Source organism: Loxodonta africana, chromosome 16, assembly GCF_030014295.1.
Source record: "Loxodonta africana isolate mLoxAfr1 chromosome 16, mLoxAfr1.hap2, whole genome shotgun sequence".
Lineage (NCBI taxonomy): Eukaryota > Metazoa > Chordata > Mammalia > Proboscidea > Elephantidae > Loxodonta > Loxodonta africana.
The window spans coordinates 36,584,778-36,607,890 of record NC_087357.1 but is presented as its reverse complement, the minus strand read 5'-3'; the positions used below and the strand labels follow the sequence as shown (position 1 = coordinate 36,607,890).

The 23,113-nt window shown below is 45.1% G+C and overlaps 1 protein-coding gene across 1 annotated transcript; it reads left to right on the top strand.

Annotated features, from left to right (window-relative positions):
* Positions 1–1,149: 1,149 nt before the first annotated feature.
* On the top strand, positions 1,150–10,588 carry LOC100669466 (FRAT regulator of WNT signaling pathway 1). Its single transcript, XM_023546859.2, has 2 exons — positions 1,150–3,879; positions 6,963–10,588. Exon 1 carries the CDS (start codon positions 1,347–1,349, stop codon positions 2,154–2,156), a length of 810 nt encoding a protein of 269 aa, XP_023402627.1. The 5' UTR covers positions 1,150–1,346; the 3' UTR covers positions 2,157–3,879; positions 6,963–10,588.
* Positions 10,589–23,113: the final 12,525 nt, after the last annotated feature.

The following is a 23,113-nucleotide window of genomic DNA, read 5'->3' as shown; positions in this document are numbered from 1 at the left end:
CTTATGAGATGCCTCTGGGTGGACTCAAACCTCCAACCTTTTGGTTAGCAGCCAAGCAGGCTTCCTAAACAACTTTTCCAAAATGTAATTTATATGCAGTAAAATTCAGTCATCTGAAGAGAACTTTCAATTATTTTTAGTGAATTTACTTAATGGTGCAGCCATCACCATAATTCAGTTGGTGATGGCCTGGTTGGCTTTTAAAGGCAGGTCCACCAAAAGCTTACCTATAAATGCAGTGTCTGAAAGTTAGGCCTGGAGGGCTTGGAATTTTGAATAACAGTCCAAAATCCCCAAGCAACATGACACTAAAGGATCATTTTCTGCTCCTTTGGTTAAAAATGAAGTCTTGGTTTACCACTAAGCCAACCATAATATCTACAAAGGTTAAGCTAACCCACATCTCCATTTTTAACCAAACAGCTTTCCATTTTCCCCTCCTGCTAGCACCTCAGCAGGGATCCTCCCTACTGGGCTGCGGAATTTTTCTTAAAAGAAGCCTTTCTAGCTCACGGCCCCCCCCAAGCCCGTCAACCTTCTCCTCTGTCTTCAGCAACTCCAGCCCTAGTCCAGGCCCCCCACGCCCATCCGCCTGATCAAGAAACACTAATCACCTTAATGTGTGGCCTGTCTTTGCCAATTCCAACTCCGCCATTACCACTTGCACCAAAGTGTCCCTTCCTACCTTCCATCCCAGTCAGCCTTGTTTTCCTAACCTCTAGCCAGGCCCTCTGACTGGCTCCCCCACCTCTCCATCTTTGCCTCTCCAGCACTTCTCGTCATCACTCTCCAAGCACCAGCACCCAGGATCACGAAAGCGCGAAGGTTAAAACAATATTTGTTGCGCCGAGAGAAGGGGTGTGTGTTGGTGTGTGTCTAAGTGTATGTGCTTGTGTGTGGAAGAAACCAATGGTGTCCGCGTCGGTGTCCAGCTTCTGGAAATGCCTATCACTGCTGGCTAAGAAAGCCAGGATCAGCTCCCCAGTGCACTCCCGCACACCGCACTCGGCCATCCTGAGCTCAGAGGCAGCAGGGCTTCAACCTGAACCCCAGACCTGCAGGACCCCTGCCCTCGAATGACACACCACCCCCAGTCCCCGCGCTGTGGTAGGGCCGGGCGCTACGTCACCCATTGTTTACAAATCTAACAGCGGGTAGAATTCTGGCTCCCGCGACTGCAGGCGCGCAGCGAGCGCCTGGCGGGCTCCGGCTTCCTAGTCCTCCGCATCCCCGGCCCTGGCTTTGGCGTCAGGATCACTCCCGGCTCTGCTGCGGCCCACCGAACCCTAACGGGAGCCGGGCCGCCAACGACGCCCGCAGAGCTCCGGGTGCCCGGGCCGGGGGCCATGCCGTGCCGCAGGGAGGAAGAAGAGAAAGCCGGCGAGGAAGCGGAGGGGGAGGAAAAAGAGGAGGAGGATAGCTTTCTCCTGCTGGAGCAGCCAGCGAGGCTGGGCGGATCGGCCGAGGTGGACCGGCTAGTGGCCCAGATCGGCGAGGCGCTGCAGCTGGACCCGGCGCAGGACAGCCCGGCCTCCTTGTGCGCACCGCCGTGGCAGCCTCTGCAGCCACCGCTGCCCCTGGCTGAGGTGCCGGCGTACAGGGCCCGGCCCCCGGCGCTGCCGCTGCATCTGCCGCCCTCATCGGTCGAGGCCACGAACCTAGGAGCCCTGTATAGCACCTTCGGGGACTGCGGCAGCGTGCGGGACTGGGCTGAGCCCTACTTAGTGGCCGAGTTTGCCCCCGGCCCCACGGCGCTGTCACTACTACCCCCTCAGCCCGGCTTTGAAGGAACTCCCGGATCCGGCAAGCCGGGCGCCTCGCGGCAGCTGTCCGGGCGGTGCCGGCGAGGATGGCTCCGGGGTGCAGCCGCCTCCCGCCGTCTACGACAGCGACTCGGGCCCCGGGCCAAAGGCCGCACCAGCGACGACGACTCTCACCGTCTCCTGCAGCAGCTCCTACTCTCGGGAAACCTCATCAAGGAGGCAGTGCGGAGGCTTCGCTCGCGACGGCTGCATTTATATGCAAAGCTTCCCCAACGCCGGCTCCCGGGACCTGTGCTCCCCCGCAGCTCTCGCGCAGCCTGTAGTGACCCTGGCGCGTCCAGGAGGAGCGCGCCGCTCAGAACTGCAGACAGAGTTCTTGTCCCCAGCAGCTAACAAGCCCAGGGTACCCACAGCGCCAGCCTCAGACTAGGCGTCGGGGGTACCCACGGGACTGCAGCCCTGCTCGAGACTAACGGAGAACTCGCGCCTTTGAAAGCAGAAAATATAAGCTAATGAAGACGAGGAATAGGAAAATCGCGAAGGTTTCCGCGGGGAGCTGGGGACAAGCGCCCCTCTCTTTGAAATACAGGTCTTGGCCCTATTCAAGGCAGATTACATTTCGCACCCCCAGTCCTAATAAGACACGTACTGGTGGCGCAGCGTGCAGTTCCTTGCAGCTAGCTTCTCAGGGCCCTACAGCCTGGTGGCCATGTGACTACAGTCCACCCTACTCAGGACAGCAGAGCTCGGGAAGGACGCTGTCCAGGACCGGGGCCCGGACGCCCTTGTCGCGAGTCCAGCGGCCTCACTGGGCTCAGGCTGGAGGGCGATCCCAGTTACTTGATCAACCGTTTCAGGGCTGGTCCCTGATCCATTTTGAGGGAGGGAAACACAAATAGACATTGATAATTCCAGGGAGCACCTCAAACTGCCAGGCCTGAAATTTTACGTTTAAAAAAGGACCTCATGTCTTTTGAAGTGCTCTTTCTTAATATAAAACGCACGTACCATGAAAGGAAACTTTGAGAGTTGAATAGGAGTAGCCTTTTTCTCTGCCCCTTCTTTGAGGCCGGCTGCTGTTTTCAGAGCCGTCGGGGAAGGCTGTACTCCTAGCCTGGGGACAGGAGAGTAGGACCCGGACAGGAGGTGCTGGGTGGTGGAAAGGTAGAGTGAGGCGCGGAGTGACCCATCGGTCCTCTCTAAAGCGGCTTTTAACAGCCGCCCCGCCCCTCCTCCGGGTCAAGGTCAGTTTTCTGGTCGCACATAGAGGTGCCAGGCTCCAGCAGGGTAGAAGAGTCGCCGGGCTCTGCCTATACTCCGAGAAGTGCTCGGTGTTTTGCAATTGCTGGAGTCTCCTGAGGACACGCGCGCCGCCGCCACCGCGGGTGTGAAGAGGCTGGGCTGTGCCCGGAGCCTGTGCTTCCCACTGACGGCTGCCGCCCCTGGCCACGCTCTGGGCTGTCACGGACACTGTCCTGAGACGTGGCCCCAGATCCCACCTCTGTCCCTTGGCTCTCCTCTCCTACTCAAGCGGGTGGCGCGGGCGTTCCTGGGGGCCCGGGCTGGGGGCTGGGGAGACGCCACGTGACAGGCGCTCCAGGGACAGCCTCTCACTGCAGCTTATAATGGGCTCTCCGGGGCTTTTTGCAATAACAGCTGCAATTTCCTGGATAGGAGTTGATTTCCTCCCTCTACCCCACCGCCAGCCATGCCCACTCGCCTTTGTAAGTGAAGTAAACCGAGTAGAAAATGCTACTCTCCGAATGGAGAGGCAGCAGGCTTTGCCTTTGTGAACCGTGGTGAAGTGCTTGGAGCACGCTGCGCACTCACTCCAAGGGAGCTAAAACCTTCTAGTTCTTGCTTTAGCTTTGTAGGAGTCAATGGCTTGTCCATCATCTGGATGTGGCTATTCACATATCTACACTTGGCACTGGAGTGTCTGGAATTGTGGCTATCCTCATTATAGGATTTTATCTTAAATACGTTTTGAATAAATGTGTTGGGTTTTTGCTTGGTTTTATCCTTCCGCTCAGTGGAAAAGATGTACAGAACACATTTCTCTGATCTCCATAAACATGAAAACACCTGAAATCCCTGTCAGCCTGGCTTTGAGATGGTAATTACAGCGTCTTTGTGACTGAGGATCTCACTAGTTAGACAAGGTCTGTGCTGGGTGTGTATTGGTCCTGGCATGAAATTCAATGAAAGTGAGGTCAGGCTTTGGACCAATCCCATTCACCCAAACCTCAGAGCCATTTGGATTACTGTTTAGTAATGGAGATGATTTATGATTTTTTTTTTTCTGACTATGTTAGCAAGGGACATCAGATCAGTCATCGCAGACTGGGAAACATATCGTTTTTTTCTTACTAGTGCAGTCATTAAAGGATTCCCTGGGTGGTGCAAACATTAAGTGCTTGACTACTAACCAAAAGGATGTTGGAACCCACACAGAGGCCCCTCCCAAATAAAGGCCTGACAATCTGCTTCGGAAAGGTTACAGCCTTGAAAACCCTATTGAGTTCAGTTCTACTCTGATACACATGGAGTCTTCATGAATTGGAATCAACTCCATGGCAGCTGGTTTCGGTTTGGTTTGGTGGTCATTAATGAACTTGTTCCATGAGGTGGCCCTTAAGGCTGGAGTAGTATTTGGTTGGCGGCTGCTCAGGATGCAGGCTTTAGTGGTGGGAAAACTGGCTGGGAGTGAATTAAAAGGACTCCCCTTTCTTTGCCCTTGGCATGTGGCTACGGTTCTCTTCTTAAGCAGTGACATATCTATCCCTCCAGTTTTGAGTTATTTCCGTCTGTTCCTTCAAGGAAGGGGAGGAGCGACACATCAAGGACTGGGTTGGCCTGGGCAACAGAAAGGATCCCAGGGCTCAAGTCCACTAGCTAAATGAGGAAACTTGGACAAGTTGCCCAACCTCTGTGGGTTTCAGTTTCCTCATCTGTACAACAGGGATGATGAGATAAAGGGTACATGGTGATTGGCACATACTGGAGATGAACAGTGTCTAGTCCCTAGCCCACCCTCCTTACTACTCCTTCCTTCCCAGGGCTGTGGCTAAGTAACCAAGCAACCGGGTCTTCCATTTCTCATGAAATGAAGGTGTGCCATGATCCCCAGAGGGCCTTCTAGATTGAGTGCTCTATTATTTTTGAGTTTATTACTGAAAAGCCCTGATTTTCTAACTCCCCTTTGACTCAGTGCCGTGGTCTGTACCTTCCCATTTGCTTGCAAATACACCACAGACCCCCAGTGGCCTCTGAGGAATACCTCCAGAACACACTGAGCCAGCCTTTTCCCACAGCTGCCGAGCAGGGGCGGATTGTCCAATAGGTAAGGTAAGCATGGTGCTTACCTTGCTTACGGATCATCTGTGGTGAACAATTTCACATGGGTTTCACCACATCAAAGATTCTGCTTCTAGGTACAACTGGCATCTGTTTCTCTCCCAACCCTACAGCACATTCCTACAGAATCAAAGCCTTTTCAAATGTACAATCCCTGACAGGGACAAATTACTCAGTGATGTGGTGAAACCCATGTGAAATGGTTCACTACAGATTAGTAAGGAAGCACAAGTAAGCCTGTGCTTACCTTGCTTATTGGGTAATCTGCCATTACTGCCCAGAAAGGCACAGGGGGATCAGTCCAGTGATGCCCGGCAAGAGAAGGGTAGTGACAGAGGCTCTAATACAAACTGAGGAAGGAGGGCCTGCTCAGACAGTCCAGTGAGCAGCAACCTCTGGGCACTGGGCATGAAGGGAAACTGGTCAGGTGTTGACTTCCCCTGACACTGGAGTAGCCCTGGGGCCCTCGGGCCTGCTCCCGGTTGGGGTAGGATCTCTAAGGGGTCAGAGAATTAGGAACCATCCAGGGCCTTCTCTCTATCCCCAAACTGGCCATGATTTGATGCCACTGAATCGACTGTACTAGCTTTTTCTTGTAATAAGAATGGTCGGTTAAGACTAGAATCAACCTTGTCCTCACTCAGTACAAAAACCAGTTGCCATAGATTCATTTCCAGCTCATTGTGACCCCACGCATGTCAGTAGAATTGTGCTCCATAGGGTTTTCAATGGCTTATCTTTTGGGAGCATTTCTGCTAAGGCACCTCTGGGTGGACTTGAAGCTCCGAACTTTCAGTTAGCAGCCGAAAGTATTAACCATTTGTGCCACGCAGGAACTCTTCCTCCTTAAAAAAGGAAGTCTGGAGAAAATTAACGCTTGCTATGCACCAGGCACTTTAAATGTACTATAACCCTGTCTGGCAGTTCTACCCTGTCCTATAGGGTCGCTATGAGTCGGAATCGACTTGATGGCAGTGGGTTTGGAAATCCTGGTGGTGTAGTGGTTAAGTGCTGTGGCTGCCAACCAAAGGGCCAGCAGCTCGAATCCACCAAGTGCTCACTGGAAACTCTATGGGGCACTTCTACTCTGTCCTATAGGGTCGCTATGAGTCAGAACCAACTCGACAGCACTGGGTTTGGTTTGGGTTTGATAATCTCATAGCCATCTTTTTAAAATTTCCTGCAAGGTCTTACTATTTACCCCAAATCCTTTTTGGAATAAGCCAGGATTTACATATATAATTTTTAAAAGTTATTATCCTATTTTGTGGGTGGAAAATAGTCCAGTGAAGGGGACAGAGCAGAGCCACCCACCAAGGTCGTGAAGTGGGAGGCCTGCAGAATCTAGAAATGAGGTCTATGGCCTCCCAGTTCAGGCTTGTTCCCCGTAGCCCAGCTGGCCTCTCTAAATATCATCAGACAGGGTCCAATATTGTTCCCGGCAAAACTCCACACATACACTAGGGGTCTGAACCACACCTCTGCAATTGGCAGGCCTGTCATTGAAACCCTGGAAAACTGTGCCCCAGGTCCCTAGGCTGAGCTAAGGAAAGCCAGGTATACCATAACCGTTTTCTTACAAAAATCCAGCATCCTATAAAGACAGCTGACCACAGAAAACAGCCTGGGTGAGACTGAAAAAAAAAAGACAAAAGCTAAGCTCAATGAAAAATAAATTAAAACACAGAAATCGGCAAATAACAGAGGTGATCTGGAGAAAAGAATGTCAGACCTCAGGGGGAGCGCCAGAGTCTGCCATCCCAAGATTTTACTCTGAATAAGGCATAAATGCTATAATATTTGAATTCAGCTTTTATCCCCTTTTGTTCTTCCTCTTTCCAGCTCAGAAGCAGAAACATGGAGTGAAGATCAGACGCCACTCTCCTACCCCGCCAAGTCTGTGTCAAACTCTGTGATCCCTTCCAATCAGATAAAAGTTACCGTGGCAACCAAATTACTAACTCACTCAGTGAGCACCCTACCTATTCCACCGATGCTAAGGAGTCACAGAATGTCAGCCCCGGGAGAGCTCAGCCTTCGGCAGTCTAGTGCTACTACCTCATTTAGCGATGAGGAGCTGGAAGCCCAGAGAGCTCTCCTCTTGGAGGTCACTCCATTTAAACACTGTGAAAGCTGGTGCAGGCAAAGGCAGCAAAAACTCTTCCATGTGGCTCTTTCTCCTGGTTGTCCATCCATCGCTGAAGGGAGAGCAAGTGACCTGCCCATAACAGCGTTTCTCAGAAGACAAAATAGACAAGAACATGGGCCCTACAGGCAGCCCTCCATTATTAGCTGTGTGATTTGGGACAGACTCCATAACCTCTATAACCTCAGTTAACTCATCTGCAAAATGGGGGTAAGAGCCCACCTTGAAAAAGTGCATGAAGATTAAATCAGATAGTATATGGGAAGCAAATAGCAAAAAATAAATAATTTCTACAACATAACATCATTCCTAAAAGCTATTGCATAAAGGCCATTTCTTTGACTCTTTAGTAAAAAATCCTGCCTTTTAACAACTTCGACCTGTTTTTTAAAAGGCATAAATTTTTGTGTTCTCTAAAGGTAAGATCGGTTTCTCAGTCATGCACCCCTGTTGTGTAGGTAAGTGTTAAGGGAAGTGTAGACAGAGTCCCTGGGTGGTGCACAGTTAAGCCCCCAACTATTAGCTGCAAGGTCGGTGATTCCAACCCACCCAGAGGTGCCTCAGAAGATATGCCTGGCAATCTGTTTCCAAAAGGACACAGCCTTGAAAACCCTGCGGAGCAGTTCTCCTCTACACTCACGGGGTCTCTGTAAGTTGGAACTGACTCCATGGCAACTGACAACACAACAAGGGCAAGGTAGTTGTTGTTCTACCACCACTATTTGCTGTCCAGTCGATTCTGACTCACAGCAACCCCATGTGTGTCAGAGTAGGACAGGGCTCCATAAGGTTTTCGGTGGCTGATTTTTCAGAAGTGGATCTCCAGCCCTTTCTTCTGTAGCGACTCTGGGTGGACTCGAACCTCCAAACTGTCAGTTAGCAGCTGAGCACATTAACTGAGCACCCAGGGACCCCTTAATCATTCTTCTTGTTGTTAAGTGCCCTCGAGTTGGTCCCAACTCATAGCAACCCTATGAACAACAGAAGGAAACACTGCCCACTCCTGCGCCATCCTCAGGATTGTTATTATGCTTGAGCCCGTTGTTGTAGCCACCATGTCAATCCATCTTATCGAGGGTCTTCCTCTTTTTCGCTGACCCTTCACTTTACCAAACATGATCTCCTTCTCCAGGGATTGGTCCCTTCTGATAACATGTCCAAAGTATGTGCGAAAAGTCTGACCATCCTCGCTTCCAAGGAGCATTCTGGCTGTACTTCCAAGACGTATTTGTTCCTTCTTTTGGCAGTCCATGGTATATTCAATCTTCTTCGCCAGCGCCACAATTCAAAGGCGTCAATTCTTCAGTCTTCCTTATTCATCGTCCAGCTTTCGCATGCATATGAGGTGATTGAAAACACCATGGCTTGGGTCAGGCTCACCTTAGTCCTTAAAATGGCATCTTTGCTTTTTAACATTTTAAAGAAGTCTTTTGCAGTAGATTTGTCCACTGCCAGTCGTTTGATTTCTTGACTGCTGCTTCTGTGGGTGTTAATTGTGGATCCAAGTAAAATGAAATAATTGATGACTTCAGTATTTCCTCCGTTTATCATGATGTTGCTTATTGGTCCAGTTGTGAGGATTTTTGTTTTCTTTATATTGAGGCGTAATCCATACTGAAGTCTGTAGTCTTTGATCTTCATCAGTAAGTGCTTCAAGTTCTCTTCACTTTGAGCAAACAAGATTGTGTTATCTGCATAACACAGGTTGTTAATGAGCCTTCCTCCAATCCTGAGGCCCCGTGCTTCTTCATATAGTCCAGCTTCTCAGATTACTTGCTCAGCATACAGATTGAATAAATATGATGAAAGGATACAACCCAGACACACACCTTTCCTAACTTTAAACCACGCAGTATTCCCTGGTTCTGTTTCAAGAACTACTTCTGGATCCAAGTACAGGTTCCTCATGAGCACAATTAAGTGGTCCGGAGTTCCCATTCTTCACGATGTTAACCATAATTTGTTATGATCCACACAATTGAATGCAGTTGTATAGTCAATAAAATATAGGTAAACATTTTTCTGGTATTCTCTGCTTTCAGCCAGGATCCATCTGACATCAGCAATGATATCTCTCGTTCCACATCCTCTTCCGAATTCGGCTTGGATTTCTGGCAGTTACCTGTTGATGTACTGTGCAACCACTTTTGAATGATCTTTAGCAAAACTTTACCTGTGCGTGATATTAATAGCGTTGTTCGATAATTTCCGCATTCGGTTGGATCACCTTTCTTTGGAATAGGCATAAATATGGATCTCTTCCAGTTGGTTGGCCAAGTACCTGTCTTCCAAATTTCTTGGCATAGATGAGTGAGCACTTTCAGCTCTGCATCCATTGGTTGGAACATCTCAGTTGATATTCTGTAAATTCCTGGCGCCTTGGTTTTTTGCCAACATCTTCAGTGCAGTTGGACTTCGTCCTTCAGTACAATTGGTTCCTGATCGCATGCTACCTCCTGAAATTAAAAACCCCAGTCAACGCCCGCCCCTTTCTTTGTCTTGCTAATCATGATCTTGTTTCCAGCACATTTTTCAGGAAGTTGCAGCAGGTGGTGGCTCCATCCATTGAACTGGCCCAAGCTACACCTTGAACCACGCACAGATTGAAGGGATCACGTCCTTCAAACGACGCAGGACCCGATTGTCGCCGGAAAGAATGATATTTTCCAGCCCATGATGTCACTCAATTCCATATTATAAGTGAGAGGTCCCACTACATGCACATCCGACGGAAGATGATTTAATATACGGACCTCCAAATATGGGCATGGGAGGGCTAAGGGCAGAAACTTCGGGGTACCAAACCAAATCCCTGAAGCCACTGGAAACAAAAAGCTCCCCAGCCCCCTCAGATGGGGAGCACCTGGCCTTATGGTTGCTAGATCCCACGTAGCTCCTTGTATGTGCAGACAATAAACTTGCCACTTTCTGTTTCCCTTACAGTTAGTGTCCATCTTATTTCAATCGGCCAATAGGACAGGACAAGAACCCAAGTGGCATTTGGTTACAAAATGATTGAACATACATCAATTCTTTTTGGTAGAGAGACTCTGTGTATTCCTTCCATCTTGTTTTGATACTTCCTGCATCATTCAGTATTTTGCCCATAGGATCCTTCAATATTGCAAGTCAAGATTTCATTTTTTCTTCACTTCTTTCGGTTTGACAAACGCTGAGCTTGTTCTTCTTCCCTTTTGGTTTTCTAACTCTAGGTCTTTGCATATGTCATTATAATGTTTTACTTTGTCTTCTCAAGCCACCCATTGAAATCTGTTCAGCTCTTTTACTTCATCATTCCTTCTGTTCACTTTAGCTACTTGATGTTCAAGAGCAAGTTTCTGACATCTCTTTTGGTCTTTTCTTTCTTTCCTTTCTTTTTAATGACCTTATGCTTTCTTCTTTTTTTTTTTTTTTGTTGTGCTTTAAATGAAAATTTATAAATCAAGTCAGTCTCTCATACAAATATTTATATATGCCTTGCTATATACTCCTAGTTACTCTCCCCCTAACTGTAACAGAATGAGGGTTCTTGTCCTGTCCTATTTATTAGCTGATCAAAATAAGACAAATGCCACACCACCAGTTGCAAGGGAAACAGAAAGTGGAAATTCATTGTCTTCACAGACAAGGAGCAACGCGGGGTCTAGCAACTATAAGGCCATGTGCTTTTTGTCCGAAGGCGTTGGGGAGCTTTTTATTTCCCATTGCATCTGGGTGTTGGGTTTGGTGCCCGCTACTCTCTGTCTTTAGCCCTCCTATGCCCACATTTGGAGGTCCGGATGTTGAATCTTGTCGGTGATGTTCAGGTCCAAAGACAGACGGTGGACGCAGCTCTTCAGGTCCTGTGCGCGGTCCAAAATCCTGGTTCATGCATGCGTGGAATTCTCGCACCAAATTCAAGCTGTGGTTATGGCTGCAGCATGGTTGGGCCAAACAGCAATTAGAAACTTGGCTTGGCGGGCTGCTAAGGGGGCAGGGAACTACCGGAGCAGGGGGAAGTCTTGACAGAGGCTTCATAATGAAACAGCACACTCCTTCTCTCCTCCCTCTATTTCCATGTCCAATCAGCCAGCCTCTGTCCCCCTCTGCCTTCTCATCTCCACTCCAGAGAGGAGCTGCCCACATAGTCTAATGTGTCTACTTGATGCAAGAAGCCCACTGCTTACCAGTACCATTTTCTATCTTATAGTTCAGTCCAAGCCGTGTCTGAAGAGTTGGGTTTGGAATTGTTCCTGTCTGGGGCTAACAGAACGTCTGGGGACCGTGACCTCTGCGGTCCTTCTAGTCTCAGTCAGACCATTAAGTCTGGTCTTTTTATGAGAATTTGAGGTCTCCATCCTACTGCTCTCCTGCTCCTTCAGGGGTTCTCTGTTGTGTTCCCTGTTAAGGCAGTTATCAGTTGTAGCCATGCACCATCTACTTCTTGTGGTCTCAGGCTAATATAGTCTCTGATTTATGCAGCCCTTTCAGTCTCTCCGGCTCATAATTACCTTGTATCCTTGGTGTTCTTCATTTTCCTTTGCTCCAGGTGCGTTGAGACCAATTGATATATGTTAGATGGCCACTTGCTAGCGTTTAAAACCCCAGGCGCCCCTCACCAAAGTGGGATGCAGAGTGTTTTCGTAATTTTATTACGCCAATTGACTTAGATGTCCCCTGAAACCATGGTCCCCAATCCCCTGCCCCTGCTATGCTAGCCTTCATAGCATTAGGTTTATTTGGGAAACTTCTTTGCTTTTGGTTTAGTCCAGTTGTGCTGACCTCTCCTGTATTGTGTGTTGTCTTTCCCTTCACCTAATATAGTTCTTGTCTACTCTAATTAGTGAATACCTGTCTCTGTCCCTCCCTCCCCACTCTTGTAACCATCAAAGAATATTTTCTTCTCTGCTTAAACTATTTCTTGAGTTCTTATAACAGTGGTCTCATACAACTGACTAATTTCACTCAGCATAATGCCTTCCAGGTTCCTCCACGTTATGAAATATTTCACAGATGCATCATTGTTCTTTAAGTATGCGTAGTATTCCATTGTGTGAATATACCATAATTTATTTATCCATTCACCCATTGATGGGCACCTTGGTTGCTTCCATCTTTTTGCTACTGTAAACAGTGCTGCAGTGAACATGGGTGTGCATATATCTGTTCATGTAAAGGCTCTTATTTCTCTAGGATATATTCCAAAGAGTGGGATTGCTGGATCGTATGGTAATTCTATTTCTAGCTTTTTAAGTAGGAGCCAAATCCATTTCCAAAGTGGTTGTACCATTTTATATTCCCACCAGCAGTTTATAAGTGTTCCAGTCTCTCCACAACCTCTCCAACATTTATTATTTTGTGTTTTTTGGATCAATGCCAGCCTTGTTGGAGTGAGATGGACTCTCATTGTAGTTTTGATTTGCATTTCTCTAATGGCTAATGATCGTGAGCATTTCCTCATGTATCTGTTAGCTATCTGAATGTCTTCTTTAGTGAAGTGCCTGTTCATATCCTTTGCCCATTTTTTAACTGGGTTTTTGCAGTATCATGTCGATTTTAGAGATCAGATGCTGATCAGAAATGGCATAGCTAAAAACTTTTTCCCAGTCTGTAGGTAATCTTTTTACTCTCTTGGTGAAGTCTTTGGTTGAGCATAGGTGTTCGATTTTTAGGAGCTCCCAGTTATCTAGTTTCTCTTCTGGTATTTGGGCATTGTTAGCAATTTTTTATATACTGTTTATGCCATGTATTATGGCTCCTAGCATTATCTCTATTTTTTCTTCCATGATCTTTATCGTTTTAGAATTTTTGTTTAGGTCATTGATCCATTTTGAGTTAGTTTTTGTGCATGGTGTGAGGTATGGGTCTCGTTTCATTTTCTTGCAGACAAATATCCAGTTATGCCAGCACTTTTTTGTTAAAAAGACTGTCTTTTCCCCATTTCACTGACTTTGGGCCTTTGTCAAATATCAGCTGCTCATATGTGGATGGATTTACGTCTGGATTCTCAATTCTGTTCCATTGGTCTACGTATCTGTAGTTGCACTAGTACCAGGATGTTCTGACTGCTGTGGCAGTATAAACCAAACCCACTGCCGTCGAGTTGATTCCGACTCATAGCGACCCTATAGGACAGAGTAGAACTGCTGTGGCAGTATAACAGGTTCTAAAATCAGGTCATGTGAGGCTCCCCATTTTGTTCTTCTTTTTCGGTAATGCTTTACTTATCCGGGACCTCTTTCCCTTCCATATGAAGTTGGTGATTTGTTTCTCCATCTCACTAAAAAATATCATTGCAATTTGGATCAGAATTGCATTGTATCTATACATCACTTTGGGTAAAATAGACATTTTTGCAGTGTTGAGTCTTCCTATCCATGAGCAAGATGTATTTTTCCACTTATGTAGGTCTCTTTTGGTTTCTTGCCGTAGTGTCTTGCAGTTTTGTTTGTACAGGTTTTTCACATCTGTGGTAAAATTTATTCCTAAGTATTTTATCTTCTTGGGGGCTACTGTAAATGGTATTGATTTGGTGATTTCCTCTTCGATGTTCTTTTTGTTGGTGTAGAGGAATCCAACTGATTTTTGCATGTTTATCTTGTATCCTGATTCTCTGCTGAACTCTTCTATTAGTTTCAGTAATTTTCTTAAGGATTCTTCAGGGTTTTCTGTGTATAAGATCATGTCATCTGCAAATAGAGATACTTTTACTTCTTCCTTACCAATCTGGATGCGCTTTATTTCTCTAGCTCTGGCTAGGACCTCCATCACAGTGTTGAAAAAGAGTAGTGATAAAGGGCATCCCTGTCTGGTTCCCATTCTCAAGAGGAATGCTTTCAGACTCTCTCCATTTAGGATTATGGTGGCTGTTGACTTTGTATAAATGCCCTTTATTATGTTGAGGAATTTTCCTTCTCTTCCTATTTACTGAGAGTTTTTATCATGAATGGGTGTTAGACTTTGTCAAATGCCTTTGCTACATCAGTTGATAAGATCATGTGTTTCTTGTCTTTTGTTTTGTTTATATGATGGATTACATTAATTGTTTTTCTAATGTTTGAACCATCCCTGCATACCTGGTATGAATCCCACTTGGTCATGGCTAGAATTTTGAGGATTTTTGCATCTAAGTTCATGAGGGATATAGGATTGTAATTTTCTTTTTTTTGTGATGTCTTTACCTGGTTTCGGTATCATGGTTATGCTGGCTTGATAGAATGAGTTTGGGAGTATTCCATCTTTTTCTATGGTCTGAAATACCTTTAGTAGTAGTGGTGTTAATTCTTCTCTGAAAGTGTGGTAGAACTCTCTCCAGTGAAGTCTTCTGGGCCAGGGTTTTTTTTTTTTTTTTTAATTGGGAGCTTTTAATTACCTTTTCAATCTCTTCTTTTGTTATGGGTTTGTTTAGTTGTTCCACCTCTGTTTGTGTTAGTTTAGGTAGGTAATGTGTTTCTAGAAATTCACCCATTTCTTCTAGGTTTTCAAATTTGTTAGAGTACATTTTTTCAAAGTAATCTGATATGATTCTTTTAATTTCAATTGGATCTGTTGTGATATCATCCATCTCATTCCTTATTTGGGTTATTTGCTTCCTCTGCTGTTTTTCTTTTGTCAGTTTGGCCAATGGTTTATCAATTTTGTTAATTTTTTCAAAGAACCAGCTTTTGGTCTTGTTAACTCTTTCAATTGTTTTTGTATTTTCTATTTCGTTTAATTCTGCTCTAATTTTTATTATTTGCTTTCTTCAGGTGCCTGAGTGTTTCTTTTGTTGCTCTCTTTCTATTTGTTCAAGTTGTAAGGATAATTCTTTGATTTTGGCCCTTTCTTCTTTTTGTATGTGTGCATTTATTGATATAAATTGACCCTTGAGCATTGCTTTGGCTGTGTCCCAAAGGTTCTGATAGGAAGTGTTTTCATTCTCATTGGATTCTATGAATTTCTTAATTCCATCCTTAATGTCTTCTACAACCCAGTTGTTTTTGAGCAGGGTATTGTTCAGTTTCCAAGTGTTTGATTTCTTTTCCCTTCTTCTTTTTCTGTTATTGATTTCTACTTTTATGCCTCATGGTCAAAGAAGATGCTTTGTAATATCTTGATGTTTTGGAGTCTGTTAAGGCTTGCTTTATGACCTAATATGTGGTCTATTCTAGAGAATGTTCCATGTGTGCGAGAAAAGAAAGTATACTTGGCTGCTGTTAAGTGGAGTGTTCTGTATATGTGTATGAGGCCATGTTGGTTGATAGTGGCATTTAGGTCTTCTGTGTCCTTATTGCGCTTCTTTCTGGATGTTCTGTCCTTCATCAAAAGTGGTGTGTTGAAGCCTCCTACTGTTATTTTGGAGCTATCTCACTTTTCAATGCTATTTGAGTTTGTTTTATGTATATTGAAGCCCTGTTTTCGGGTGCATAAATGAAATATTTAATATAGTTATATCCTCCTGGTATAAAAAAACCAAAAACCAAACCCATTGCCGTCGAGTCGATTCCAACTCATAGCGACCCTATAGGTCAGAGTAGAACTGCCCCATAGAGTTTCTGAGGAGTGCCTGGTGGATTTGAACTGCCGACCTTTTGGTTAGCAGCCGTAGCACTTAACCACTATGCCACCAGTGTTTCCCCTCCTGTTATACTGTCCCTTTAATCATTATATAGTGTCTTTCCTTATCCTTTATGAGGGATTTTACTATAAAGTCTGTTTTGTCAGAAATTAATATTGCCACTCCTGCTCTTTTTTGGGGAAACCCTGGTGGCGTAGTGGTTAAGTGCTATGGCTGCTAACCAAAGTGTCAGCAGTTCGAATCCACCAGGCACTCCTTGGAAACTCTGTGGGGCAGTTCTACTCTGTCCTATAGGGTCACTATGAGTCGGAATCGACTCGATGGCACTGGATTTTTTAGGGGGGGCTCTTTTTGGATTGTTGTTTGCTTGATGTATATATATTTTTCCATCTTTTGAGTTTTAGTTCGTTTGTGTCTCTAAATCTAAGGTGTGTCTCTTGTAGGCTGCATATAGACGGATCATGTTTTTTCATTCATTCTGCCACTCTCTGTCTCTTTATTGGTGCATTTAGTTCATTTACATTCAGCGTAATTATGGATAGGTATGAGTTTAGTGTAATCATTTTGATGTCTTTTTTTGTGTGTTGTTGACAGTTTCTTTTTCCCACTTAAATTTTTTCTTGCTTTCTGCATGTATGAAGTCCTTGAGGTCATTCCACAACTGATCTGGTCTTTGGTCATTAGTTTTCAATCCTCAAATCTAATCTTGAGTTGGTCTCTGAATTCAGGTGTGGTATACCCAAGGTCATACTTTGGCTCTTGTGGACTTGTTCTAATTTTCTTTAGCTTCAAGTTGAACTTGCATATGAGCAATTAATGGTCTGTTCTGCAGTCAGCCCCCGGCCTTGTTCTGACTGATGATATTGAGCTTTTCTCTTTCCACAGATGTAGTCAATGTGATTCCTGTATATTCCATCTGGCGAGGTCCACATGTATTAAAAAAAAAAAAATTCTGTTGCAGTTGAGTCGATTCCAACTCATAGCAACCCTATAGGACAGAGTAGAACTGCTCCATAGGGTATCCAAGGAGCGCCTGGTGGATTCTAACTGCCAATCTTTCGGTTAGCAGCCGTAGCTCTTAACCACTATGCCACTAGGGTTTCCTCCACGTGTATAGTTGCCGTTTATGTTGTTGAAAAAAGGTATTTGCAGTGAAGTCACTGGTCTTGCAAAATTCTATCATGCGACCTCCAGCATAGTTTCTATCACCAAGGCCATATTTTCTAACTACTGATCCTTCTTCTTTGTTCCCAACTTTCACTTTCCAATCAGCAGTAATTATCAATGCATCCTGATCGCATGTTTGTCATGGATTGAATTGTGCCCCCCAAAAACATCTGTCAACTTGGCTAGGTCATGATTCCCAGTATTGTATGATTATCTACCATTTTGTCATCTGATGTGATTTCCTTATGTGTTGTAAATCCTATGACTATGATGTAATAAGATGGGTTCATGCAGTTATATTGATGAGATCTACAAGATTAGATAGTGTCTTAAGCCAATCTCTTTTGAGTATACCAAGGGAATACTGATGACAAGGACCTTCCTCCAGAGAAGCCAGAGAAAGAAAGCATTCCCTTGGAGCCAGTGCCCTGAATTTCGACTTCTAGTCTACAGGACCGTGAGAGAATAAACTTCTCTTTGTTAAAGCCATCCACTTGTCATATTTCTGTTATAGCAACAGTAAATGATCAAAACAAAGTTCCATCAATTTCAGATGCAGAAGTTGATAGAAATCTTCAGTTTCTTCATCTTTGGCCTTAGTGGTTGGTGTATAAATTTGAATAATAATTGTATTAACTGCTCTTCCATGTAGGCGTATGGATATTAACCTATCACTGACAGCATTGTACCTCAAGGTAGATCTTGAAATGTTCTTTTTGAAGATGAATGCAACGCCATTCCTCTTCAAGTTGTCATTCCTGGCATAGCAGACCATATGATAGCCCAATTCAAAATGGCCAATACCAGTCCATTTCAGCTCATTAATGCCTAAGATATCGATGTTTATGCATGCCATTTCATTTTTGATGATTTCCAATTTTCCTAGATTCATATTTCATACATTCCACATTCCAATAATTAATGGGTGTTTGCAGCTGTTTCTTCTCATTTTGAGTCATGCCACATTAGCAAATGAAGGCCCCAAAAGCTTGACTCCATCCATGTCATTCAGGTCAACTATACTTTGAGGAGGCAGCTCTTTGCCAGTCATCTTTTGAGTGCCTTCCAACCTGAAGGCCTCATCTTCCAGCACTGTATCACACTATGTTCCCCTGTTATTCAAAGAGGTTTCACTGGCTAATTCTTTTCAGAAGTAGACTGCCAGGCCTTTCTTCCTAGTCTGTCTTAGTCTGGAAGCTCATGTGAAACCTGTCTACCATGGGTGACCTGCTGGTATTTGAATATCAGTGGCAGTATCACAGGAACACATAAGCCACTAAAGGATGACAAACTGACAGACACGTGGAGGATAATCATTGTAAAAAAAAAAAAGAAAAGAAGGTTTAATCAGTGAGGCTTCTTGATGGAGGTCACCCTTGAGCCAAGCCATGAAAGAAGCTCAAGGTTGGAACTGGTGGAGTAGGGGCAGAAGGGAATATCACCAACAAAGGGTAGGGTTTGTGGTGGGGACAGCCTGGGGCCAAGCTCTTTCCTCCCCCATCTCCTGTCAGAAAACCCATCCCCTTTTAATTCCAATTCAGTGCTCAGCTGACATTCTGTTTTCCTGGCCTGTCCACTCCTGTCTATAATTTGTATTGAGAAAGTCATGTAATTTCTTCACAGACCTTCAAGTTCATTTTATTCGCACTCCTCATTTTATTTACTGTCATTATAGGGTTATCTCAGGGGCTCACATGTGAATGTGTTCTTTTCCCAAAGTGATTATATATATTCTTTTACGGCTGAGGAGTGACAAGATGCAGAGAATGTTTTAGGCAGATTAATCAGGCAACGGTGTGGGGGGTGGACTGGGAAGGAGGAGAACATTTCTGGTCAGTCAGATCAGCTGGATGGCTGTTACAGCATCCAGGCACCAGACGATAAGAACCTGGGCAGGAAGGGAGAGGAAAAGACAAGGACACATTTCAAAGGGAAAACCTGCAGGCCTCAGTACAGTACCTCATAGCTGTTAAAACTCAGGCTCAGAGCCAAATTGCGCGGGTCCAGTCCTGGCTCCTTCCTTTATTATTATTATTATTTTTTATTGTTGTAAATATATATAAAATATTTAGAGTACAATATTTGCCAATTCAACATTTAGTGATATTAATTACATTGACTAATGTAATTAATATCACTAAATTACACACCTGAAAAACTGATTATGCTGTGCAATCACCACCTTTAATCACTGCCAAATTTCTCACCATCATAAATAAGCTCATTAAGCAGACCATTCAGACAGGGATCCTGATAGAGAGTCCTGGACAGAGAGGGAGAAAAATGCAGAACAAAATTCAAATTCATGAAAAAATGACCAGACTTACTGATCTGACAGAGACTGGAGGAACCCCCAAGGCTATGGCCCCCGGACACCCTGCTAACTCAGAACTGAAGCCACTCCCGAAGTCTACCTTTCAGCCAAGGATTAGACAGGTCGATAACACAAACAATAACACATGTGAGGAACATGCTTCTTAGTTCAGTCAAGTACAGGAGACCAAATGGGCAACACCTGCCCAAAAGCAAAGATGGGAAGATAGGAAGGGGCAGGAAACTGGACAAAGGGACAGGGGGAATGGGTGAAGGGGGGCGAAAAGGGAAACCGGGAAAGGAGAGTGCTGACACATTGTGGGGTTTACAACCAATGTCACAAAACAATTTGTGTACAAGTTTTTGAATGAGAAACTAATTTGCACTGTAAACTTTCACCTAAAGCACAACGAAATAAAATTTAAGACAAAAAAAGAAGAAAAGCTCACTAAACAAAGACTCCTCTTTCCCCCTTCCACCCCTGGTCACCACTAATAAACTTTGGTCTCTATACATTTGCCTATTCTTCTTACTTCATATAAGTGAGATCATACAATATTTTGTGATTGGCTAATTTCACTGAACATAAGGTTTCTGAGCTTCATCGATGTTGTAGCATCAATCAGGACTTCGTTTCTTTTTATGCCTGAGTACTATTCCATTGTATGTATGCACCGTATTGTATTTATCCAGTCATCCCTAGATGGATATTTAGGTTGTTTCCACATTTTGGCTATTGTGAACAGTGCTGCAATGAGCACCCATGTACATCTGTCTGTTTGCATTGCTGCTTTCTGGTCTCTCAGGCATGTACATACAAATGGAATTGCTGGGTCATATGGCAGCAATGGGTTTTTGTTTTTTTTTTTAAATGGTGGCTCTATGTTTAACTTTTTGAGGGATCCTGGCTCCTTCCTTTAAAACTGTGTGACGCTGGGCAAGTTATTTCACGACTCTAACCTCACTTTCCTCATTTAAAAAGTCCAATAGTAATAAATATCCCTACCTCATAGAGTTGTTGGATTAATTGAGCTCATGCTTGAAAAATGCTTAGGCTGCTGCCTGAAACATAGTTGTGTTGAGTAGGAATGCCTGGATATTATTCAGTAAATATTTGCAGAGTAAATAATGGAACATTTCCACAGACTTCAGGAGGCTCTAGGAGAGGGGTGCTTTGGGCATCAGTGAATCATGGTGTTTAGAAGTTGGAAGAATATGGGAAAGGAGGGACAGGGGCTAAAAAGGGGAAAGAGAGCCAAAGGAAGGATTTTCTTAGCCAGGAGACATCTGTGCTTGTCCGAAGGCGGATTGAGGATTTGCAAAGGGAGAAATTGAAGGTAAGATGCTGTGAAGGACAGGGGAACCTGGGAAGGGATGAGGGCCTTAGTTCGAGCAGGACTGAAGAGCAGGGATCAGGGGGATTGTAGGTGTGGCTGTCCTACGTGACAGTGCCCTGTGTCACAAACTGTCCTGCCACATTGAGGCCCTAGGCCTGACAGATTGGCTGTTGAAACAACCCTGTATAACCCTTCATGCCTGGGCTGGCTGGGTGTGTTTCTGTTGTTTTTGTGTTAACGAATCCCTGTTCTCTGTAGCCTACTCTAGGATAGAAACAAAACTGAAACTGATTCCAAGAAGCTGATTAGCTGTTCCCCCTTATCAATTGTCAACTGACTCATAACTGACTCATAGGAGGTAAAATTCACAATCCCCAACTGATAGGCCTTTTGGGCAGTTTGACTTATTGATTTGGGTGGGTTAAAAAAATCACAATCTGGTTATCATCTAACCTTTGCCCCACCTCTTGGCCATTTCTTTTTTACTGTCTAAATTAGATGCCGAGAGTCCCTGAGAGGCAGAAGTGGTTAAAGCACTCAGCTGCCAATGGAAAGGTTGGAGGTTCCAGTCACCCAGAGGCACCCTGCAAGAAATTCTTGGCAATCTACTTCCAAAAAATCAGCCACTGAACTGAAAACCCTATGGAGCACAGTTCTACTCTGACACACATGGGGTTGCCATGAGTTGAAGCTGACTCAACAACAACTGGTAAATTGGATTCCACAGCTTAATATTAGTGAAAAATGGTTGTCTAGGTTTTCATCAACATCTTCCTCAGACACAGGAGTCAGAATCACCTTTCTCCAGATGCACCATAAACAGCACTTTCCTTCTTCTGGGTTTAGGAGGGGAGGAACCCACATTGCAGATGTTCAAAACACACTTCTTAATGGTACTGATAAAGGGAAGCTGAATAACTTCAGGGTTCAAAGAAGATAATGAAAGTTATTGAGCAAGATCTGATTCTATATACCCTGGACTTCCATGGCCAGACCACTGAGGATATAAAGAGATAATATAGATATAGCTCTGTGTCGGACCACCAGCTTTCCAGGTTACCCTTCAGTCTCCTTTGGCCTCTCTCGGTTCTACTCTTTCCTTCTGTTCATGATTCCTCCCACATAGATATCTGATGAGCTGATCTTTGTAAAATGCTTAGAACAGACCCTGGCCCATGGTAAGAAACACTATGTATATTTATTACTACTTCTCAAGTGATGGCATCTTCCAGGCTCCATCCACCCCTCTTGGCTTTAACTACCAAATCTTTAATTTCAGCCCTGATCTCTAAGTCCTATCTGCTTAGCTACTATCCCTATAACTTTCTGCATGAAACTCCTCACTAACCGTCCCCCACCTGCCACCTCAAACATACACAAACCAGCTTCTCCTCTCCACTTCCCTATTATTCTAGTCCTCTCAGCTAGATACTCACGGAATGCTATCAGGGAAACCTGGGCCTTGGCCCTTTCAGAAGATGGCCCTGTCTGAACTCTGCCCTCCACCCACACCCCCAGTTCTGTGCTCATCCACTCCACAGGGTGAGGCACAGCCCAATCAGAGTCATTCCCAGGTTGAGTACTATGAATGGGCTGGCCCAGGCTGTAACACCTCAGAAATGGCCATTGCCTCCTTGAAACAGAGACACTGTCCCAGGCCATGAGGTGAGATAAGGCTCTCTACTGCCTTTTCAGGTGGCTGGATCAGTAGCAGGGGCTGGACTACAAGGAAGGAGATATGGGTAGACTCAGGTAGGAGGCAAGAGGATCAACTTGAGAAGAGCCGTGAGTTCAGATCCTGGCTCTACTGCCAATAATTCCTACCTCTTACCTTTGTAAGGAGCCCTGGTGGCACAGTGGTAAAAAGCTTGACTGCTAATCAAAAGGTTAGCAGTTCGAAGCCACCATCCACTCCTTGGAAACCCTATGGAGCAGTTCTACCCTGTCCTAAAGGGTCACTATGAGTCAGAATCGGCTCGATGGCAACAGTATATACACCTTTGTGAAGAGCGAAGTATGTCTTGTAAAGGGTGCCTACCAGAATGGCTGCCCATAACGCGCCGCGAGTGGTTTCCTTTCTCTCCAGCTCCTTTAGATCTTGCCTCTGTTCAAAGTCATCATTCTAACCTCATTCCTGAGTGTCGGCCATGCCGCAGACCCACAGGATGTCTGCCCTGGGCGAGACCTCACCATCTGGCCCTATGCCTTCATCTTACAGAGGACCCAAGGTTCTAAAAGTGGATATGTACCATCTGTTGTCTGTGCCTCTTGTGTGATGTGTTGTCTTATGTGAAAGTTTCAGCCCCAGACCTGCCGGTGGGTTACATCAGGACCTCTTGAACCCTGCCTCATCCTGTTTTGCATATATGTGACTACTGCACAAAAAAGCTTGAGAATGGTGATGCTACTGTGTTGGGGTCGAGGTTTGTGGGATGCACTTAAGAACTTTTAATAAATCCAAGAAACAGGTGGTACAATATGACCAGAAAACCTG